The sequence below is a fragment of the Mirounga leonina genome, unplaced genomic scaffold (assembly GCF_011800145.1).
Source record: "Mirounga leonina isolate KUSES-001 unplaced genomic scaffold, KU_Mleo_1.0 Mir_53, whole genome shotgun sequence".
Classification (NCBI taxonomy): Eukaryota; Metazoa; Chordata; class Mammalia; order Carnivora; family Phocidae; genus Mirounga; species Mirounga leonina.
This window is the reverse complement of record NW_023270807.1, coordinates 58,268,213-58,291,217: the sequence shown is the minus strand read 5'-3', so window position 1 is coordinate 58,291,217 and position 23,005 is coordinate 58,268,213. Positions and strand designations below refer to the sequence as shown.

Below are 23,005 nucleotides of genomic sequence, written 5' to 3'. Positions count from 1 at the left end.
TCAAATAATGTTTTTACCCTGGTGCTGCAACTTTCCTCCTCTGGATAGGCTTTTTTTTTTTTTTTTTTTTTCAGGCTTCATGCCCAGCGTGGAGCCTAACGTGGCACTTGAACTCATGACCCTAAGATCAAGACCTGAGCTGAAATCAAGAGTCGGATGCTTAACTGACTGAGCCACACAGGCACTCTTGGATAGGCATTTTTAAAATACGAGTATTCATTTCCCTTAACAATCAGTATTTATAGAGTCATTACTAAGCACTGTGGTAAATAGTTTACACATGTTTACATTCATTGTTTCATATAATTACTGCAAGAACCCTATAAAGTAAATGTTATGATATGTATTTTTTCAGAGGATGAAACTGAAGTTCATTCATTTATTCATTTAGTAAATGAGTTTGTTCTAGAGGCAGTGGCTACAGTGAAAACCATGCCAGGCAAGATCTCTGCTTTTACAGACCTTACATAGGAAGAAGAGCAATTAGACAATTAACACATAAACAGAAATGAAAACTGTGAGGGTGGGGAAGCAGGTGATTCGGGGTGTGTGTGTCTGCAATGAATTACATGGACATTCCCTGACATTAACTTCCCTGAGGAAGTGTGATACTCAAGATGAACCCTGAAGACAAGAAGGGGTCCACCAAAATAGATGTGGATGCAAAAGAGTAGTAATACTCCAATATTTCATCACAGGAAATCATCTCCTGAGAGAAGAAATATTCTCCTGAAATATTCTGAGCCAAATGCCAGAGACTGACTGATCATTTACTTGTATAACAAAAGGAAAGAAAAAACATAAAGAAAGCAGCAGGGTTCCTAAAATATAAAAATTAATGGCTTACCAATGTTTCATTCTGGTTTCTAGGTTAGGGAAATAGTTATAGAAAGTCTCAATGATCTTCATTAAAAGAGTTACTGATACAGGGTCTTCGTAATTGTTACAGTAATAAGTGCCATATCATCAGGAACTTTTTTATCTCCCCCATTCACAACTAATCTGAGCTCTCACTCTCATAAACACAACTGAGCCTCCACTTTGAAGTCTACATCCGTGATGGCTGTGACTCATTTCTTTTCTTCCTGGTTTAACATTTGGAAGAGAAGGTGAAGTGTCACCAGGATTGTTTTGAAGGTTCAACTCAGCTGTCAAAATGCCTCTTAATTTTCAAGCAGTGTACAGAGTGAGCCCTAGTTGAGAAGAGGTGGATCAAGGCAGATTTATATCTTAAATAGTTTTTCCAAATATCAACTATGCAAAGATAGTTTATCAAGATTATTAGCTATCAGTTTGTCTCTTTTGGAACACATAGACCTCAGGTTTATAATGGGCCCACATGGAAAGTAAGGAATTCTTAGGATTAGGAGAGCAAGTGAGCCACAGCAGGGACTATGAGCAATCTTCAGTGACAGTTCTCTAGAGCCAGCCCCAATCAAACAAATTTTCATATTAGTTTTTACTTTGTTTTTAATCTGTAGATTAAGTATGCCTCAGAGATTTATTTTAAAAAGGGGCAATAATTTAGATCACAAAGTCCAATCACTCTTGATTCAAACTAAAATGCTACATACGAAAACATTTTACATATGTTTTTAGCAGTAGGCATTTCCAAAACATTTGCATACATGTGGTCTCATTGGATCCTCACAATCACCTTTTGTGATATAACTTTATAAGCCCAACTCATTGACTAGAAAACAGAGGTTCAGGTTATCTTTCTAAAGACACACAGCAAGTAAGCAGCGAAGCCAGGACTCGAATGCAGGTCTGCATGTGACTACAAAACCCCTGCTCTCCCATTTCACCATTCCTGCCTCTCACACTCTGCAACTAGCTTGTCATCCCAGGAGATGACACTTTAAATGCTTCCTATTTGAAAAGACTTCACAATGAGGGCTCATCAGTGGGCTTTTCTTTTACTTAAAACAGTAAATGTCATCCTGATTAAATCAACGTGAGACCAACTATCTCTGACAGTGGCATTGATGAATGTTTTGTACGAGGTTTTGCCTCTCAGGAAACAATTCCCAGAGGCTAAGGGTAAACCCAGAACATCCCCGCATTGACACTGTCAAGAAGCCCTTTCTCATCCAGAACCAATTCTTGCTTATTCCAGCAGCATAGACAAACTCCTATGAGAGCGAGGCTGAACATTAATGGCAAGAATTCTCTGCCTTCTATCCCACAGAAAAAGCAGATGATTCTCTGCCATCCTAGGCCTGTGCCAAAACCTGAAGCTAAGAGATAAGAGCTAGCCAGAAATCACAAACATAAGGTTTTAACCCCACAATCCAGTTACCACTAGAGCCATCAGCTTAAATACTTAGACCTTGTGAAGCCCAGTTATGCAGCTTGGGAGGATGACACCTGAGCTAAGCTACCTATTTACTTAATGGAAATTTCCCTTCTTTAATTTTAGAGCATTGTTCTATACTAGCTGGATAACAGTTTCTTAAATCCTTTTATAAAACAAAGCAAAAAAAAAAAAAAAAAACTGATACATAGGTCTGCTTAAGGGGTGAATGAATGAAATTTTAACTAACCATCAAAGGGAGAACACCTGATTTGCTTGCCTCATGTATCAGCATTAACCAGGACAATGCCTGACACATGATCAACACTCACTATACTCTGTTTTAAGAGTTTTAAGCTATATTAATATACAATAATAAATTTTAAAATAACTACAATAAATTGTCATCTAAAAATACTGAAAAATCCAACAATCTTTGTGATTAATTTTGTGAATCAAAGACTTCATAATCAAAGACTAAATTATGATTTATTAATTAATAAGGTAAGTTGAGCACCCTTCAGAAATCAGAGTAGGAGATCCTATTCACTGCTTCTGCTATAGAGTTTTAGTTTCAGTGGAAGTATACTATCACAATTCTTTAAAACTATATAATGCATGTGTAGGTCACATGACTATTCTCAGTTAACTCAATTATTAAATCTATGTGCCTCGTTGTCTGACTATACGATTTTCCATGCTTACTTCCAGGTTTTTCTCCCTGTTTTGTTGGACACTGCTGGGCATTCCTCATTGAAATATAATAACCCTCTTACAATTTTGGATTAGCTTCTTAATAGTATTACGTGTCAAATGAAAACATGTTTATTCATTTGTAAACACATATAAGCCTATACTATCCTATAATCAGGATATATGTTTTGAGACTGATTAATTGATTTTCTATTTTTGTTGTTTTTTAATCCAGAGCCCACGAGGCAGCTATACAGTGCCTCCTCTTTTTCTCACCTGATAACACTTACAGCACCTGGTCAGTTAAGGGTGACCATTATAAACTGAGGAAACCAAGAAAGAAAATCTGTATCTCTTGACAATAACTCCACTAAAAGGCCCAGAATATGTATGTGTGATGGCCATAGAGATGCCCTACTACTTGAATCTTCCTTCAAGACAAACTACTACAGGAAATTTAGCTGATTAATAGCCTCCAGCTTCTGCACCTTCGTATACACCACTGTGTTTATGACTGAGCCGGTAGGCTTGCTAGAACCAGCTCCGTCCTTCCTGAAACAAAATTTCCTTAGTGGAAGCTCTGGCTTAAGGAATCCCCTTCAGCATGGCTAAGAATTTCTGCATCGCAGTCTAAGGCTCTTCCTATCCAATTCTAACCCTCCTCTCTCCTCTCACAGATTTCAGACCTGCATCTTGGACTGAAGACTACCTATTCTAGCTTCCTCCTTCTTTATCCTTCACAGGCACATCTGCCAATAAATCTGCTGTACATCTAATCTCATTTTGGGATTTGCTTCATGGAGGACCAAAACAGACACTATATTCAATATATTCTGAATTATAAAATTTAAAACTAATGTACTGCATAGTATACAAAGATGTTTGCAAATACACAATATGAGAAAACAAAATTTCTGAATAATAAATATGCCAATAGGCATTTCTTGGGGTAGTAGTACATGTTTTAAAGGGTGGGGAAACCTACTTTAGTTTTATCTTATTCTGGTTAATATTCCCTAATACATTTTTTTAAAAGAGCTTATTTTTTAAATTATGCATAGAAGGTATTTGGTAGAACAAAGACAAGAAAATTCCGTTTTTACCATAAGAGATCTGAAACAAAACATGATAAATCTCTCTCTGGGTGGTGCCCTCATGGTGTTCAATCTTTGAACTAAAAACAAAAATCAAAGCCTGAAGCACATTCACTGATTCATAGCTGAGTCATTTATGGAGCAATACAGAGCTGCTAAAGATCAGAGAAAGATATTCTGTCCAGCTGTGTTCCTGTGGGTATGTACTGATGAAGGCAAAATATTGAATACAATACCAGCAAGAAGATTAGAATTCTGCATGTCTCCTTACATATTTCCTAACACTGTTGATGTATTCTGTATCACTGCACTTCTTAAAGAATTTATTTTAAATAACTCATTAAAGACACAAAAACAATGCCATTTAAAAAACTGTATGTTCAGTATTTAATATTTAAAAAGCATCAAAGCAGATGGAGAAATTAATTGCTATGCAAAATATTTTTTACCACATTTAACTTTGTCATTTGCTGGCAATTATAAATGATTACTGTCTTACACTGGTAGCATATTAAAACAGTGAATTCTTACTTTAACTGTCACTGGTTTTATTTTTTCATAAAATTTGATACATTTACCAAACATATGTTTCCTTCAGTTTGTCACCACTAGAAACATATGTACGCTGTTCATAAAGATCTTTCTATTCCTCCTGAAGTAATATTGTTCTATTATGCAAAGAGATGGACGTAAAAAGAAAATGTCCTAACAACCAATGACCAGTTAAGTCCAGTACTCATTTGTAAAATCCCTCCAGGCCTTTCCCGGCATTTTGATCAAAATACAAATTTACACGTCATTCAAAGACCTAAATCACATATCTCATGACCACTTTCTGTTCTTCTTTCATTTTCCCTCTTATTCCAAATTATTTAGTACACTGATCAACTCAACTCACCTGTTTCCATTTCAGGGATTTTGTACTTTTTCCTTCTGCCTAGATGTTCTTCTGATAAATCTTTGCAAGGCTACCTATTTCTTATTATTTGGACCTATCCCACACATCAGCTCCTAGCAATACTCTAGCTAAAGAGCCTTCCCCACCCCTAATCACTCTCTATTTTCTTACACTAGTTTTCTTTAACTTATTCTTCCATTTACCAAATAGAAGATAAATTCCATCCTTACCACTATAACTCTATAGCAAGAACAGTGCTTAACACATAGATTTTTAAAAATGTTAGTTTAACTTTAAGAAAACATCATGCAAACTATATACCATATGATCCCATTCCTAATGAAATATGTACAAGGGCACAAAAAATTAATAGAAATAAATGCATGGATGACTTCTTTTCTAAAGTAAGCAAAGCTAATATTTGGCCAGTTAATTAAGATGGTTGGTTAAAGCATATATACTTTAAAAGTTTTATTTTAAAGTAAAACATCTAACTGTAAATCTATCCCTTAATATATTAATGTAGAGCCAAGACCCTTTTCATGGGTCTGCTGCTTAGAACCCCTCTCCCGTTTTGCATAAACCCCAAACATAATGGGTTAGCCACGATTTTCAGCTTTGGTTTCTTTCAATTGAAAGAAGAATAAAGAGACTTGCAAAACAAACTATGTGCAGAATCCACCTTTTAGAGCTGTCTTGCTCACACTAATATAAAAAAAAAAATATCTAGATGGCTTGGCTTTGCCAAATTTTTCAATGTAATCAACTTAGTTTTCATGGGAACAGTTCTGAATTACCCTTGTAATTCACTATTTTATGCAATATTTATCTGAATTATGTCATTAATAAATACAACAAGTATAAACTGGTTTTGGAAGAATCATTACTGACCTTTTTAAAGAATATACAACTGTGAGAGAAAAATACAGAAACTTGATAGAGTCGGCTGCTAGCAGTTAATTCTTGGGCTGCTTATGGACATCAATTAGTTTATTTTAAACAGTGGATAGAGAGCGAGCTTTGGTTACTCTTAAGAATCAGTTAAGGGAAAGCAAGTTAAGAGAGCTTCTACTAGTTCCTAAAATGGTAGTTGTCATTCTCTTGACTTGTCATGTTAATAATTAGAAAATTTTAATTTTCCTCCACAAAATTTTTTAGTTTACAAATTTTCTACAGTATCATCCATATAATAAAATTTAAATAACATTAAATATTCAACATATTTATGATACTTTAAAAAGTGACCAAATGAGTAACATCCATTTTCACCTTATTGTTATTTTGGTTATTTCAAATTTACTTAAAATGAAATTGTAGCCCAGCAAACTCTCAAATCTAGAAAACTATGCATGGTTTTTGTCAGTTAAATTTATGTGTACATTCCTTAGGGGCTAGAGAAGTTCATATTTTAAAGGTATTTCACCGTCTCTAATTTTTCACTTATTCATTTCCCTTTTCCCTTTGATAAAGTTAAAGGATTTGGAGAGAGGAATAAATATTTAAAGCTGAAGGACAGAGTCTGAGAAGTTGATTTTTAAAAGCAACATTTAGCAGCAGTAATATTTTCCTTGAAAGACAGCACCAGAATTCAAATGAACATCTCGTTTCCCAAGGCATATTCCCAAGAGCCAGGACGCATTTGGTGAGCCTCAGGCTGTTGGAATACAACTGCCGAGAAACAAAGGCACTAAAAGACACAGTAATTCCTTAACCAGTATTCAGTAGGGCTTAACTTTTCTCACTTTCAGGGTGGCTTAGTCTAGGAGGTCAAACATGTTGGCTAGATCCTTTTCTATGAAGGGTTGTAAACATACACCCTTCGGATCTGGGATGTTTCCCTCTGTTTCTGACAAGGAAACGGAGACATTACTGCAATGAGAAACAATATTCCAGCTTCTAAATTTTTGCCAGACCCCTCTCCTTTTAGGGATTGTCATCATCTCAAATCCTACATGTCTGTAATCAACACCATCCCCTTTCCAAACCACCTAGTCCTCCAGATGGCCCCATTTTTATTAAAAGATTAAGTGTTCTCCCAGTTACCTAAGCTGGAAAGTTCAAAGGCCTCTCTTGTCTCCTTATTCTCCTTTCCCATCTCAAAAAAGTTTCCCTGTTCAATCATTCCTTTGAGCCCTCTCTGCTCTACTTCCAGTCATTATTACTGTAGGCTTGAATTACAGCTTCCTGCCTCCATTGGAGTGAGTCTAATGCACCTGCAGAGAGTCACCAGACAAGACTTTCTGGGAGCAGGGTGGAGCAGAAAGAGCCCAAGGCCTTTCAAATTAGAAAGGCCTAAACATAAAGCTCAGCTCCACCTTCTGATTTGAATGTCCTTGGACAGCATACTAAACATATTTGAGCCTCACTTCCATCATCTGTAAAGTGAGAATTAATATTCACCTTGTTCTTCCTGTTAATTTGGGCATGTAACATTCTCAAGCTGTGATTTTATGTGAAGTTGCAAATACGTCCTAAACAAAAAGTGGGTAAACTCCCATCTATCTAAACACACTATTTTCTACATATATTCCTCATTACATGTCAGTGTTTTTTTTTTTATTATTTAAGGATGTAATTTACTTCCCTTACCAAATTGATAATTCATTATGTTTATATATTTTTTTTCTTATCATCCATATGATCTAATACCGTGTGGTATTAGAAAACCATATAATAGGTTTTCAATAAATATTTGGAGAAGGAATTAATGAGTAACAATACACAGGGATTTTTCATGAAGGACTGATCTGGTACCATTTCAACATCTGTGTCTATTTAATAACTTTGCTTTTCCCTTCTGGTTCAATTTGGTCACAGGGTCTTCTGAAGATTAATGAATAAAATATTTATGAATTCTTTTAGAAAGGCAAATGAAAGATCAACATAATATTTCCTCTCTGCATAATAAAGTAAGAGAATTCCTAATATCCTTTAGGCAAATTCACCTTAAAACTCTTCATTTCATTTTGTCTGAAATATTCTTTTGATTTATTAATGTGGATTTAAAGAGTACTAGCCAAGCATATCTTGGATATTAGTGCATCAGAGTAGGTCTTTGACCATTTCTTAAAACTTTATATCATAAAACTGCATAGGCTACACTTTAAAAAAGAAGTCTTTCTAATGTAAATATAGTTACTTAGGTACCAGTGTTATGAAACTAACATCAACAATTTGATAGTAAAACTAGCAATGATTCTTGTTCATTCATTTACTTAACCTCATCCAGCGCATCAGAGGAAGCAACTACCTATTCAACTAAGCATACATATTTGTGTGCTTATTCACTTGTCATATTTGTATAAACAGGGTATCATAAGACTTTGAGAAAGATGAATTTTACTCTGAACAGAAATATCACTTACACTACGAGGCAGAAATGATATTTGTCTTGAAGTAAATGGATGCCATTTTGGGAGGATTTACTATGTGCCAGACACTGTCTTTGAGCAGTATCAAAGTTATGTATTTAATCTTCACAGTGACACCTTGTTGTAGGCATTACTATCTCCACTAAACAGGTGAGGTAATTGAGGCTCAGAGATGTTAGGTAATTAGCAGAATTTCAGAAAGTAAGTAATAAGTAGATCTCAATTTCAATTGTTGGATGATTCTGATACCAAAGTTCTTGCTCTAAGATAGAAATAGATTTAACAGTCTTTGATAACTGACATAAAAAAAATGAGCAAAAATCCAACCTTTAATTCTATGCCAAAAAGCCATCTTTTTAATCTAAAAAAGAAGGGGCCTGACATTGGGAGGAAATAAGTGACACATACAAACAGAAGTTTTTGTAAACTTCTAACTATTTAGAAACTTGTTCAAAATAGGGATATGTCATTCCAATAGCACATTTCAAATTATTGTGATTGGGTACATTTTTAAAAAAGACTACTAGATTCAAGTACTAAGTAGATTCTGTATGAATCTTCCTAAGTTTTCTATGTCAATTAATCATCCAATACATACACATATACATCTACTATGGTGTTAACACATATAAGAGATAACAAGTGATGTTGGAATAATATGATTGAATTTTGTTTTTAAGTAATCTCCACCCACAACATGGGGCTCAAGCTCACGACCTTGAGCCCAACAGTTGCATGTGCTACTAACTGAACCATCCAGGCACCCCCATGATTGAATTAATTAAATTATAAGCACCATATCAAAATTTGTTCTATATTTGGAAGGCACGAGGAGCTTAAGAAGAATCAATAATATAATTTATAATTATAAAAATCCAGGTAGGTTTCCAATATTTTTATATGTTAATTCATTATCCCTTTCAATCTTTAGAACAACACACTAAAATTTATTATTTCTATTTGACAAGTGAGGCCCAAAGAGGTTAAGTAACTTGCCTAAGGTAACAGTATTGGAAAGGGTTGAAAATGGGATTCAGATGCTGGCTTCGGATCCCTATTTATTAGTTTAATTTATTTGGGAAGAAAATAGGAGGGTTTAGTAGACCAACTATCCACCAACTCACCCCAAATTGGTGTGAAACCCTACACATTAAAGTTGAAGAAGAAACAATGAATGTAACATTTTTTTGCTGGTTTCTAATCCATTGTGCTTAACTTTTACCTCTGGATGCTTAAGGATTCCTTTATATTTGCTTCAGACTATAGTCCCAGGATCTTCCTTTATATATAATCTACCTATTCTATATACCTGTGTCTATAAAATGAGGATTATAACTGCTCCATGATGTTGTCATGAGGCAATAATAGTACTAGGATGTAGTAAGTGTTAAATACATTTCACGGTTAGGTCATTTTATAGTAGAAATTGTCAATACAAAAGGTAACATGCATCAGGAGCCAGATTCAAAGTTTGTTTGGATCAAACTTCCTAGGGCTATTATACATGCGAATGTCCTCAGTATTCACACTTCATATATGTGTCTGCTCCTACTTCTAATAACAGAGTCAGATAATTCTTGGATCAAACAGGCAAGAGAATTTCTGCATTGGTAAGGTAATTTAAAAACAAAAAAGAGGAAAATATCTACTGTTGTATATATCTACACGAAAAAAAAAACAGTTATGATTGTTGCTTATTATATATAACACAAATTTCATTACATATCATGTTCTTGATTTATTTGCAATATTTTCTAGCTATCTTAATAATTCTTCTAAAATTGAGCATGACAAAACAGGCTGAAATTTGTTATAAATCACGGTAGTGAAGAAGGAAAATTTGTTAAAATTTGACAGACATACACTGCCCCAAATTAACAATATCTACAGTTAAATATGTTAACCTGTTTATACGTACATATTTTATAGTTAAGAGTTAATATTTAATAAAAAATCTATCAAAATCTTTTATAGTTTTAGTGTCCTGAGGCCATATATTATAAATGCTAATTAGCCTAATAATATTATGGCCACTAACATTGTCTTTCTAGTAAATAAATAAGGATATAGCTTACCTTTCATGATAGTATCTAAAAGTAATATAAATCTGTATAAATATAATAAACATTATATACTTTTGTATTATTTGTTTTCATATAGAACTGTATATAAACATAAGTATTTAAATAGCAACTTATGTTATTGTTATTGTTTATTATTTAAAAATTTGGGGCGCCTGTGTGGCTCAGTCAGAAGAGTACGCAACTTTGATCTAAGGGTCATGAGTTCAAGCCTCATGCTGGATGTAGAGATAATAAATTAATAAATAAATAAACTTTAAAAAAATTAAAAATGTATTTTATTTAAAGACTATATGAGGCCAAGATATCTTTTATCTATTATTTTTCAATATTTTAATATAAATTCCAAAATCATAAAAATAACAAAATTCCTAAAATAAATTCCTAAAATTGTGAATAAAATGGAATAATATGAAAAAACATAGTTTTGATAGTAATTATCACTCCCTGTCAGTCCATCCCCTATTTCCAAATATAGAATGTAGCTTAGCTCTATGTATTTTATTCCGAATGTAAACAGTCAAAAAACACGTTCTGTGCATTTTAGAAATAGATCCACTCTTTCTTTTTATTTTAAAAACAGATCCTATAAAGAGAAAGTACTATGGTTTATAGCAATTGTTAATCGTTCTTAGCCAGAATTTTTCTGTAGTTCATTATGAATCTGTATCTGAGTAATAATATTTCTTATTATTTATATGCCTCAGTGCCATCACTTACTCTCTGTTTTTACATAATTTCAACCACCTGACTTTAACTATTCTGTATTACTACATGTTAAATGTTGCACATTTATAATTGTCTATTAATTAGTTGCTATGCAAAAATTTTATCCCCCCTTTTCTCCCATTGTTTCCCAATCCATTTTCCTCTAATCCAGGAGAGTGATCATTATGTCAAACTTGTTGTTAGCCCCCTTCTAACCTGAGTGCCTGCTCTAGTAAAAGAATTTATTACTTATTGCTTATTTTCTTAACCACCTTGTATTCCCTTTATATTGTGCCCTGTACTGACTTTCCTTATATCATCTGTGATTGGTTATATCTATATGTAACTATATAGCTATTAAATGTAAAATAAGAAGCTGAGGGAAATTGTGAACAGAAATGTATTAATCCATTACAAGTGTGTATTGCATGATCTTAGATCAGTACTTTACAGATAAATTTTGTTCTTGAATCTCCTGATTCAACCTTCCTTTTTCCAAGTGAAAAGTTTAAAAATTGGCCTAAAAAATAACATGATTATGAGGGAAATGATTCATTGCAACTGCCATTTTTCATGTAAGGCATAATTACTTAAAATGGAAATTCCAACTCTTTATCAGCTTTAGATAAATGCTGATTATTTAATCTGTCAATGAGGAAAGGCAATTAAATGGAATGTTGTATGTTAATGCAACAATGGAGGTTGTTAGGTCATCTCAATTATTTATATTCATATTTAACTTGCAGCCCAGCACATCATGGAAGATTAATAGGTATATACAGTGAAGGAATATAGTGCCATCCCGTTATTCATGCCACAAACTCCATGTCCTTTTACTATTCATTAAATCAATCATATGCAAATATAATGAGTGTTGTGCTTGTGACTTCATAACATATTCTGAAATATCTTCTACAAATACTTCTGTCACATTTGATTACGATATAGACTCCTAAATATTTCTTCTGTGGTAAAGACAAGAATAAAACTAGCAGTTATGTTGATAAATATTGTGAAATGTTACACATTTTTCATCAAAACACTAAGAAATTACGCAAAACTCCTGGTAAATATATGTTTGTCTCTTGCTATCAAAAAATGAAATAGAAAACAGGGAATTTTAACAATTTTGAAAGAAAACTTAGGAAACTAAATCAACCAAAGAAACACAAAATTGGGAAGAAGTCAAGAATTAAAGTTTGAATATTTTTTTTTGTACTACTAAGATGTGAGATGTGATCAGTAATACACTATCTTCTAATTTTGTCAATTCCCTAAGATCTGTGAGGAAATAGATATATTATCTTCATCACCAAACCCTGAGTGCCTGGTATCAAGTCTGGAGTACACAGCATACGCACAATTAAAATTGATCAAAGAAAAAGTAATTAATTCATCATTTGCTACTTTTTTACACCTTTGGTGTTTTAGTGGAATATAGGATAAAGTCAACATTTTCAAAATGCCTCTATTGATTAAAAAGTGGAGAATTAGTTTGATCCACTGTCTGGCAAAGTCTTATATTCTCTTTACAACGGAATTGAAGAAAATAGCTCCAGCTAATTAAGAAGACAGTGGCAAGGACAGACTTGTAGTTCCAGGAGAACATGAAAGCCTGCCTGGTCATACTTTAATTTTCTGTGATTCTATTTCCTAAAGGTAAATCTTTGTACAGTAGCAGAGTGATCACTAGTCCCCTCTTAGTACATAAGCTAACTCCCTGTCATGAATTGGGTATACAAGACATTGATCTTTAAAGTTAATCAAATGATGAAAGAAATTATAAAATTTCTGGGCTATGGTCTGTTGTTACAAAAGAATATATATATATTTTTTTAAGATTTTATTTATTTATTTGACAGAGAGAGACACAGCGAGAGAGGGAACACAAGCAGGGGGAGTGGGAGAGGGAGAAGCAGGCTCCCCGCAGAGCAGGGAGCCCGACGCGGGACTCGATCCCAGGACCCTGGGATCATGACCTGAGCTGAAGGCAGTCGCTTAACCAACTGAGCCACCCAGGCGCCCCTACAAAAGAATAATTTTTAAGAGGACATTGGAACTTAAATACATAAAGACTCTTCTCTCATAAACATGTTCACTTTTTTGTAAAGGAGAAGAGAAACTCCTTTTCTAACTCACTAAACTTTCACTATTTAATCAACAGTGTTGCTAAGCTTTTGCCTTTTAAGATATTTTTCTAACAAATATTTGACAGTAGCCTAATTGCATTTTCCAAATGATTAGATATCTTGACAATTAAGTGTAAGTACATAAATTTTTTTAAAAAAAGCTCTCCAGAACATATTTGGGAAAATGAGAGAACCTAGTGATTAGAGCACAGATGTAGTGTGATTAAAATAAATTAACACGTTTTTTTCAGTCAGGCAGGCCCTCCTTCATTATGAACACCCTCACAATGCATTCACTTTGCACCAGGCACTTAACTGGGTACAGGGCCTTCAAGGATGAAGAAACCTAGGTCTTGCCTCCAAAGAACTACAAGTCTTTTGGAAAAGAGATGTGAACACAAAACTACCAGTGTTAAACTTCAACATGCAGTTAAACAAAACATGCACAAATGAAAGAGCACACAGGTAAAATCACCAACAGGTTACAGATGACCTGAAAATTAGAGCACAAGTAGGAATATGCCATGCATTCAGACAGTGGGGCCAGCCTGTGCTGAAATGAGGAGGACACAGCACTGTGGTGAGATGGGTGACTTCAAAGAGCAGGGAGCAGGCAAATAGGAGGCTGGACAAGCAGCAGAAGCCAGATCATGGAGGGTCTTGCAGTCTTGGCAAATGGATACAAATTTTATTTGGTAAATGACGAGGAGTCATTAGCAATGTTCACATAGAAAGAAGGTAAATGTAGAGGGGGGATGTTAGGAGTGAGACTTCAAGAAGGAGACTATTACAACAGCCAGAGGAGAGATCATGGGGTCCTTAACTAAGGCATGGGTCTGGGGGCGAAAAGAAGAATGTAGTGAAGAAAAGTATTGAGACAGCAGACTTGAAAGTCTTTGACGACTGACTGATGGATGTGAAGAGATGGGGAAGGAAATGGAGAAAGCAGTTGGCATCCAGAGTTTATATTTCCCAAAGAGTAACCTCCCTGTAGAAATCCAAATAATATAGCCAACTAACACAGTCATTATTGACTTGTGTTTTAAATTTACATTATCAAGGAATATGTGTGGTATTACATATCGATATAAGAAAAAATGGTACTTTTAAACTACCAGATAAAGTACAGTTCCGTTAGTATTAATATACATTGGCATAATGGGGGAATTGGGAAAGATTTCTAAGACATAGCTAGACTGTTTAAAACTACCTTGAGGTAGGGGCGCCTGGGTGGCTCAGTTGGTTGAGCGACTGCCTTCGGCTCAGGTCATGATCCTGGAGTCCCTGGATCGAGTCCTGCATCGGGCTCCCTGCTCGGCAGGGAGTCTGCTTCTCCCTCTGACCCTCCCCCCTCTCATGTGCTCTCTCTCATTCTCTCTCTCTCAAATAAATAAATAAAACCTTAAAAAAAAAAAAAACAACTACCTTGAGGTATTTCTACTGGGTTTTGTTCTCTTGAATTGAGATTATTGCAAACTCAATATATCAATAATAAATACAACCACTGTCAGCTCTGATGGATTCAAAAAAGTGAATTCCTGCCCTTGGGAACTGTGCTTGGAGAAGGCAGACATCTGGGCAGAAGACTGGGAGCTATGTCATCTGATCTTTCAGTAGAGAACAGTGGTAATGTCCACTTAGAGGACTTCCATACTCCCAGGAACGTGGAAACGTGTATGTTTATACTCAGCAGACAATTCACAGTAAAGAAAGGGTTTTATAGGGCGCCTGGGTGGCTCAGTTGGTTGAGCGACTGCCTTCAGCTCAGGTCATGATCTTGGAGTCCCGGGATCGAGTCCCGCATCGGGCTCCCTGCTCGGCGGGGAGTCTGCTTCTCCCTCTCCCGCTCCCCCCTCTTGTGCTCTCTTTCTCTCTCATTCTCTCTCTCTCAAATAAATAAATAAAATCTTTAAAAAAAATTTTAAAAAAAAGAAAGGGTTTTATAGTAATGGCTCATGTCTGGGGAGGAGTCTAGCACACTGACTGGATGGTAGTGTGCAGGCATTGGGGAAAGTGTGAGAAAAGTGTTATCATGAGTTAGAAAAAAAAAACAATAACCCTTATTTGTGAAGGAAGGGGGTTGGACTTCTTTTTTAACTTTCTCCTTAAAGAGATCGGGCTTGGATGTATTGTGCAACTTGGTTTCTTGGTTGGATTTATACCAAATGGAGATAAAAATTTTACTGAGCTAATGACATTAATATATTTATTATGATGACCCCAAACCATAGAAGAAACCACAAGTACAGGAGAAATGGTCTTGTATTCAATAGTCACTTAGCAGACAAACACTTAACCCAGGGGTCAGTTAAGATGCTAACTCAACCAGAAAAATTCTTATGAATCCAGTTCATTGTTTCCTTTTATAGCTCAACGTGAAGAAAGAATGTGAAAGTCTAAGCACTATGATCTTACATACTGACAAATGACTATGATACTGATAATAATAGGTCTTGCTCCAAGCACCAGGCTCCAAGCACCCATTTCTTTATGGGATCATAGGGAGAAAAAAGAACAAGAGATATATAAACACTGAGATCTCATGAACTGACTGGAGGGAATGGTGCCAACACCACAATGCCAGGCTATAATTCCTTTCTTTTCTAACTAGACTCCTCTTAATTTCCTGACTCCATTCATGGTGGAAATAGCCTATTAATTCCTTTTCCTAAACATTTAATGACTGGGTAAATGCTTACAATATGATCTTAAATGAAAAAGAAAAATAATACTCATGCAAGGCATAAATATACCAACATTTTTATACAGATCCTATGCTGGTTTTATGTTTATAATAATCATGTGCTATTTTATAATTAAGAATTAATGATTTATAATGAAATATTTTACATATAATATTTATGTCATTATATAATGCTATATAATGAGAAGATTTTGAAAGATATTATCATTTTCCAAAAGAGAATTTTTAAAAAGTAATCAATCTGTATCCATTCTTGAAGACATTTTTATTTTAATGGCAAACTTCATGCTTACTTCCAAAATGGTTTGCGTTCCATGCTCTATTTATAAATAAAATAAATAGCTAGTACACATTTTTAGATAAGAAATATTATTCAAAAAGTGCTCATACAAGTAAATTTATCTTCAGCTCACTCATTTTAAAAATGTTCTCACTTTTAAATCTCATCTCAAGTTTTCTGGTGAAATTTTTATATTTTGCAGTAACTTAAAAATATACAAATGAAGGGGTAATTATCTCTTATATGTGAACATTTTCATTTTTTAAATGTAATATGACACTTGGAAAGCACTTCATGACTATAACAAAGGTAAGAGTGTTGGCATTGAATATTCTTCTAAAGATTTCAGAATCTGTTCTATACACAATGCCCAGAGTTTTCAATAAATAGGCTAATTTTCTCATTTTCTTATCAATGCATTTTTTTCCATCACTTACCCATTCCTACTAAATCACCTGCCAGTTCAGAAGGACAGAATTGAGGAGGAATGGACTCATGGCTAGAAAAGAAAAGAACCCAAACCTGTATTCCTCCTAACACCCTGTCTTTTTGTTCCATCTTCTGAAGGTTAATTCCCTCTAAGAGCCCCTGCCTCCCTGGACAAGAAATTAATAACCTTTCCTTTGTACTTAACTGTCTTTCAATAGTCTCTATAACTTACTTAGAAGTCAGACAGCACTTTGTTTCAGGGGATGACATGTAACATCATATAGGGAATCATACAGAAATACAGAGAATACCTAAGTAAAGTTGGATAATTTTTGTAGTTTTGATATATAAAGGAGAACAGTAATCCTTGGACATATTAGTAGAAGTCTTAGAGTTAAGTGCTAAGTAAAAGTGTTAATACTGTCATGATACCTATTGATTCACTTTTCTTAAAATCATTCAAAAATGGTTTTGAGGAACAAATAATAAGACATCCATCTTGAAATTAAAGAATGATAAAGACAGCTAGAAAACATATATTGAAAAAATATATATACATGATTAAAATAATAATTTAAAGAATAGTACATATTTTATTTTTAAAAAATAACATTTTTCTTATTAAGTTCCAAAAGTTTAATTCAACATCTTTACACTGAGAATAAAGAATAATATTTGTAATTTTTTTAGGTTGTATTTTATTTTTAATCTGGATATGCTTTGGAGAAAAAAGTATCTTCATTTTAAAGTTATTTAGGTATTTTCCTCCCAATAAAGTTTCTCAAATATAGCTTAGATTAATACCAAAATACTAGAACTAGTCAACGATCTCTATTTTTAGGCAAAAGAATAAAATTCCCCTCATACTATATCTTTAAAAAAATTAATGTGGGTATAAGACATTTTCAAATTCTAGGAGATTGTTTTCTCACTAAAAGAAAAAAATTGTCCTTTTTTTTTTTTTTATCAGAAGTTTGGTACCATGAGGGCAACTATGATTTCAGTCTCTATGAAGATACTCAATTTTTATGATTGAATCTACTTTTAAGGAAAAAAAAATATTAGAACTTTTCCTTTATTTTGTTACAACATTAAAAACACACTTTGAATCTCTATTGAAGCAATTAATGGAAAAATTATTATCATAATAGAAAAAGCTTTCCACACATCAGGATAGAGAATGTTATGCTTATAAAAGTTCCATTTAGACTGACACTTAATAAAAGTAGGTTGCAATGACCTAGGAAACCTAAATATTGCCAAAGTGCTTAGCTATTTCCTAAAATGTAGCAATAATTTGTTCTATACAAAACAGATTTGATGAGAATGTATCAGACATATATAATTTGCTTAAATAACTATAGTATAAAAATAGTATAGTGTAAACCTACCTGGTCTTATAAGATAGCCAGTACTTACATTTGGCTATTGAGCACTTGAAATGTGACTAGTCTGAATTAATATGTATGGTGTCAAAGACAACCTTCAAAGACTTAGTAGCAAAAAGAAAATGCAAATATCTGTCATAATTTTTATATTGATTATCTGCTCAAATAATAGTATTTTAATATAATCAGTTAAGTAATATAATTAATAACATTGAGTTTTACTTGTTTTTGTTTATGTTTTTTAACAGAGATATCAGATATTTTTTAAATTATATATGTGTCTTCCATTAGGTTTTCATTGGCAGCAGTGGTATAAACAGCTAAACTTATACCAGAATGTTCCCTTCTTTTATAGTTTCTGCCTAAATCCAATTTCTGAGTTTAAAAAAGGACTTGAAAAATAACAAATGTGATTATTGGTTAGTCTTAAGCCTTAAAGAATAAATAACTCTAAGGAGATTTTTGTGTGATGTAGGTCATACATATGACATCACAAACCAACATGATGAAGAATAATCATGTATTGCTAGTTAAGATCAAAAATATAACTATCAGGTTAACGTCTTCTTCTCAGTCTCTAATTTATCCTATATATGGCACTCACTAATTTTAGAGAAATCCCTACATTGTAGTATTCTAACAACTAACAATAGTTGTAATGTATTTTGAGATACTTGTATAAAAGTATAAATTTGCCACATAAATTAATTTAGGAAATTGTTAATAGAATTATTTGCAATAGTAGTTCTGATACCATGCCTTTAACGTCAGTTAAACCCAAGTTTGTATCCAGAAGATTTAATAATTTATGCAAAACTACTTAGAAACCCACAAACTAATCTGTAAGTGGGAATTCATACCGTCATAAATCCATCCAGCAAACCTGAATCGGGTTTCGGTGGTGCCTGCAACCGTTCCATTGACCACTTTTCAATGATGGAGGAGACTTGTGTATTTTCTGTATTTAATATTCTGAACCCTGTCATGTTAACACCACTGTATCGGTAGGGCTCTACATCAAGAGCAAAGAGGTCCTGAAAGACAAATTTTTTGTGTGTTAGTACCAATAGAGTATGTTCACAGATATGTATAATTAAAAGTCAATTATTACTTTCCTTAGAATAGTTAACATGATTGTTTCTCAAATGATGTTAAACATCAGAAATCACCAAGATTCAAATAGACTATTTTCATGCTTTTCCAATGCAAACATACATATTCTAGATGAATATGCATGTATATGTCATATTCTAATTCTACCAATGGAAAAACAGGCTTTTCTGTAACCTACATTTAAGATTTGCATGAGCTTTCTTCTCCATGTTAAGGATAGCTTCATTTTAAAGTTATTTAGATATTTTCCTCCCAATAAAGTTTCCCAATATATCTTAGGTTAATACCAAAATACTACCTTAAATTTTATGCACTATCACTTTTTTTTTTTTTTAACTGACTAGGTTTGTTTTGTTTTGTTTTGTTTTGTTTTCCTATGCTCTGCTTCCTTGACTGGTAACTGCCACTTTTTTATTTTGTCTTACCTTTTTTTTTTTTTTTAAAGAAACAGTTCATGAAATATGGCTTCTAACTAATGAAGATTATATTAAAGCTGAGGGCAACACAACTGGCCTTTTTTGGTTGTGGAACCCTTGCAGTTCCTTTGTTTTATACCTTACCCAACAAGTTCACCATAGGGAACCCTTCATATTTTTGTTGTGGGTTCCAGGCTGTAGTTAATGCTCTGGCTTTGCCTTTTGGTTTTCCCAGGAAAGAGGAGGCCAAAGCATCCAGAAGAGTTGGATGTCACCACAAGAACATACAGCATGTGGGATCCCTACACTCTTTCAAGTTGTCATTAACTAATCCTCAGATCTTACAGACAATATTGGGAACCAGACCAACAGTAATGCCATTGGTCCTGTGAAGTTTGTCTTGGATTTATACAGCTACATAGGCTACAAACTAGAAATAAATTTCAACGGAGAGCAGATGATATTGGTCTGCACTGTGCTCTGTGCTGTGAAAAAATATAAAGAATTTTTTTAGGTTTTTATTTTCAGTATTTGCAATCTAGCCAAGGAGACATACACTCATACACACTAAGGGGCAAAAGAGTAGAAGTGTTAAGTGCAAGGAGTCAGAAGCAAGACAAATAACTTTGAATTTTTGTAGTCAAAAATAACTTCATAAAGCAGATGGGATCTAAGCTTCCATTAAAGAATGAATGGGTTTTTGATAGGCAAAAGGAAAAAGGATGTCATTCAAAGTGTCAGTAAAGGCACAAAAATTAGAAAACATAAAACCTATTCGGTAGACTGATCTAGATCAGTTTTGCTATAAAAGAGGACTGATGAAGAAGAATAACAACAAAAGAAAATAGGAAAGTTAGGTTAAAATCAAACTAAAAAAAAGCCTTCAATTATAGGCTAATGAATTCTATATATCCTAAACTACTTTTTCTTTCTTTTTTTTAATTTCTTTTTTCTTATTAAGAGGTACTTTTGATTCCTCTAAAATCTTATGATTATGGTGAAACTGAGTTGTAACTGCACTGAAATATAATTTGCTGATGAGTAAAGTCTTCTAAGCCCTCACCTCCAGCCTATCACTAAGTTTCTTACAGGCTGCAAAAAGTGACCTGGTGGGAAGTAGTATCTCTATTAGAGTGAACCATAGTATTTATCAGTAAAATACAGACTATTGTGTGAAGAACCTCTATTGGAAGAGAGTTGTTATTACAGGTAGCTATTGTGATCAAGTACATTTTAGTAATTTGATCTAGTAGCTTCAAGACTCCTAAAATCAAGGAGACCAATCAGAATACTTCTGAGTTAACAGAAAGCATTGGTTAGACTGGTCATTGTGGGGACGGAGATGCATGCTAGAGACAGTATGGAGGAAAAAACAGTCGAATTTTGGTGATGATGTAGGAGTCAGACAATGGAAGCTTTGAAGGAAGTCAGAAGAGGGGTCAAGTTAGAGGACAGTACTTTAAGGTTTAAATAATTTGAAATTAATGTGACAACAGTTAGATTTGTTCTGTAATGTAACAGTATATAACAACTCAGAAATGTTATAGAAGGAAATTTAGATTTCATTTCAATAAAGGTAATAATTGAAGTTCTAAATACATACCAGTTCTGAAGAAAATAACTGAAGGGGATAAAGGAAAATAGAATAACGGCTCAAACTTGAAGATACTCTCATACTTGGGGCAACAGGCAATAAAGGGTAATAGAATATGCCACCCCCAAATATGCCACTTTGGCATGTGGATTACTTTGATTTGAAGGCAATCAAGACCCAGTAGACTCAGGAAAAACTTTTATGTCTGCCTTAACTACCTAAAAGAATTTATATAGGGGGCCAGTACCAGAAAAAAAAGCTATTACTAGAGATAACTTTTTCATCTGAAAGATCTTTCTGCACAGCAGGGCAAACTTCTAATTACCAAACATCTGCTCTTCTTTATCGGTCTGTGAATTACCCTCCTCCCCTTTGAAGCCCCAGGCCCTCATCCCATTCCTTAGCTCAATTACCTGACCTGACCTTGAGTCTCATATCTTTGGGGCTCCTTACATATGAAATTAAATTTGTTTTTTTCTCCCATTAATCTGTTTTATGTCAATTTAATTATTAAACCAGCCAAAGAACCTAGAAGGGAAGGACAAATTTTCTACCCTTACATCAGGGAAGAATTAGTGACAGAGACAGAGGGTCGTTTCACAGAAGAAGGAAAATCAGTATAACATATTAGTAAAGAAATAGAGCCAAGAGTAAGTAGGTTTGACAGAAAGGTAAGGTCATATTTTCATGCATATTTAAGAAAAAACTGTGTGGTGGGTATGTAAAGACAAAAGATAAAGGTAACATTCAATTTGCTAATTGTAAATTAAGTCAGACTAACTTTTAAAAATCCAACTAAACATGGGCGAAAACAGGATAGAAAATTTAGTCTACTAAAAGAGCAGTTTCAATGAATCTGGTTTTTGTAAATAGAACTGAGATAACAACATAAAAATGTGTGGTTTTCTAAAACACTGATTTCTCAGCAAACTAATTTTAAAATCTATTATGTTATGTAAGTTCTCTAAAGCAATATATAAATAAGATATGATATTTTGAATTGATTCTGAAATAATATTTCAAAATCATCAGCTTCCCATCAAAAATTATTCCCCATGAGGATCAATTCCTCCTGAGTTTTATCAAAATAAAATAAATGATAAGTACAAAGGAGCTATCAATGCTTCTCACTCAAAAACCCATTTTCCATACTGAAGGTCATAATAATAAAATTTAAAGCATTAACTTTATGCTTTAATAAGTTACTTACCAGAGTAGTAAAGATATAATGATAGTATTCTGTCATCATTCCCATAGCTAATGCCTAGGAAGTAAAAAATTAAAAAAAAATAATATTTAAGGTACACATCATATGAAATATGTCAATAACAAAATAGTAGGATGTAATGAAGAATCTGGGTATAACATTCAGGTTACATTAAAACTGGGTCAAACTAAATCTTCTCTCCATAGTTAAGGAAGATTAGTAGTTACTGAAGGAATTTCTGAACCAACTCTCTTGATAGAAAAGCTATTAGCTGAAAGTTTGCAATTGTAAAGCTTACGGCTTTACATATTAAAGGAGGCATTAAATTTGAAACAAACTTGAAATTAGCACATCTTAGTTCATTATATTTGTAACGTCTCCACTACAAATACCCTAATGAGGAACATCATTTTATTTTGACGATCACTATTATTCAATTAGGAAAAAAATGCTATAAAGTGCAATGCCAGTAGGAATTTTTTTTAGCACTTTAGAAACTTTCCTTAGCATTGATGAAGCAACTGTAAATCACCACTGTTATTCGAAAAGTACAAAGAAATGTTTTTTACTTTTTTACTAATAGACCAGTCGTAAATTACTGTTT

General features: G+C 33.6%; 1 protein-coding gene across 1 annotated transcript in view; it reads right to left on the bottom strand.

The window, feature by feature from the left end:
* GRIK2 (glutamate ionotropic receptor kainate type subunit 2) overlaps positions 1-23,005 on the bottom strand; it is a 668,139-nt gene that overhangs the window by 346,633 nt on the left and 298,501 nt on the right. The window contains exons 6-7 of the mRNA XM_034991619.1: positions 22,405-22,458; positions 18,932-19,105 (exon numbers count right to left, since the gene is read on the bottom strand). Coding sequence (XP_034847510.1) covers positions 18,932-19,105; positions 22,405-22,458 — 228 coding nt within the window. The remainder of the gene's footprint in view (positions 1-18,931; positions 19,106-22,404; positions 22,459-23,005) is intronic.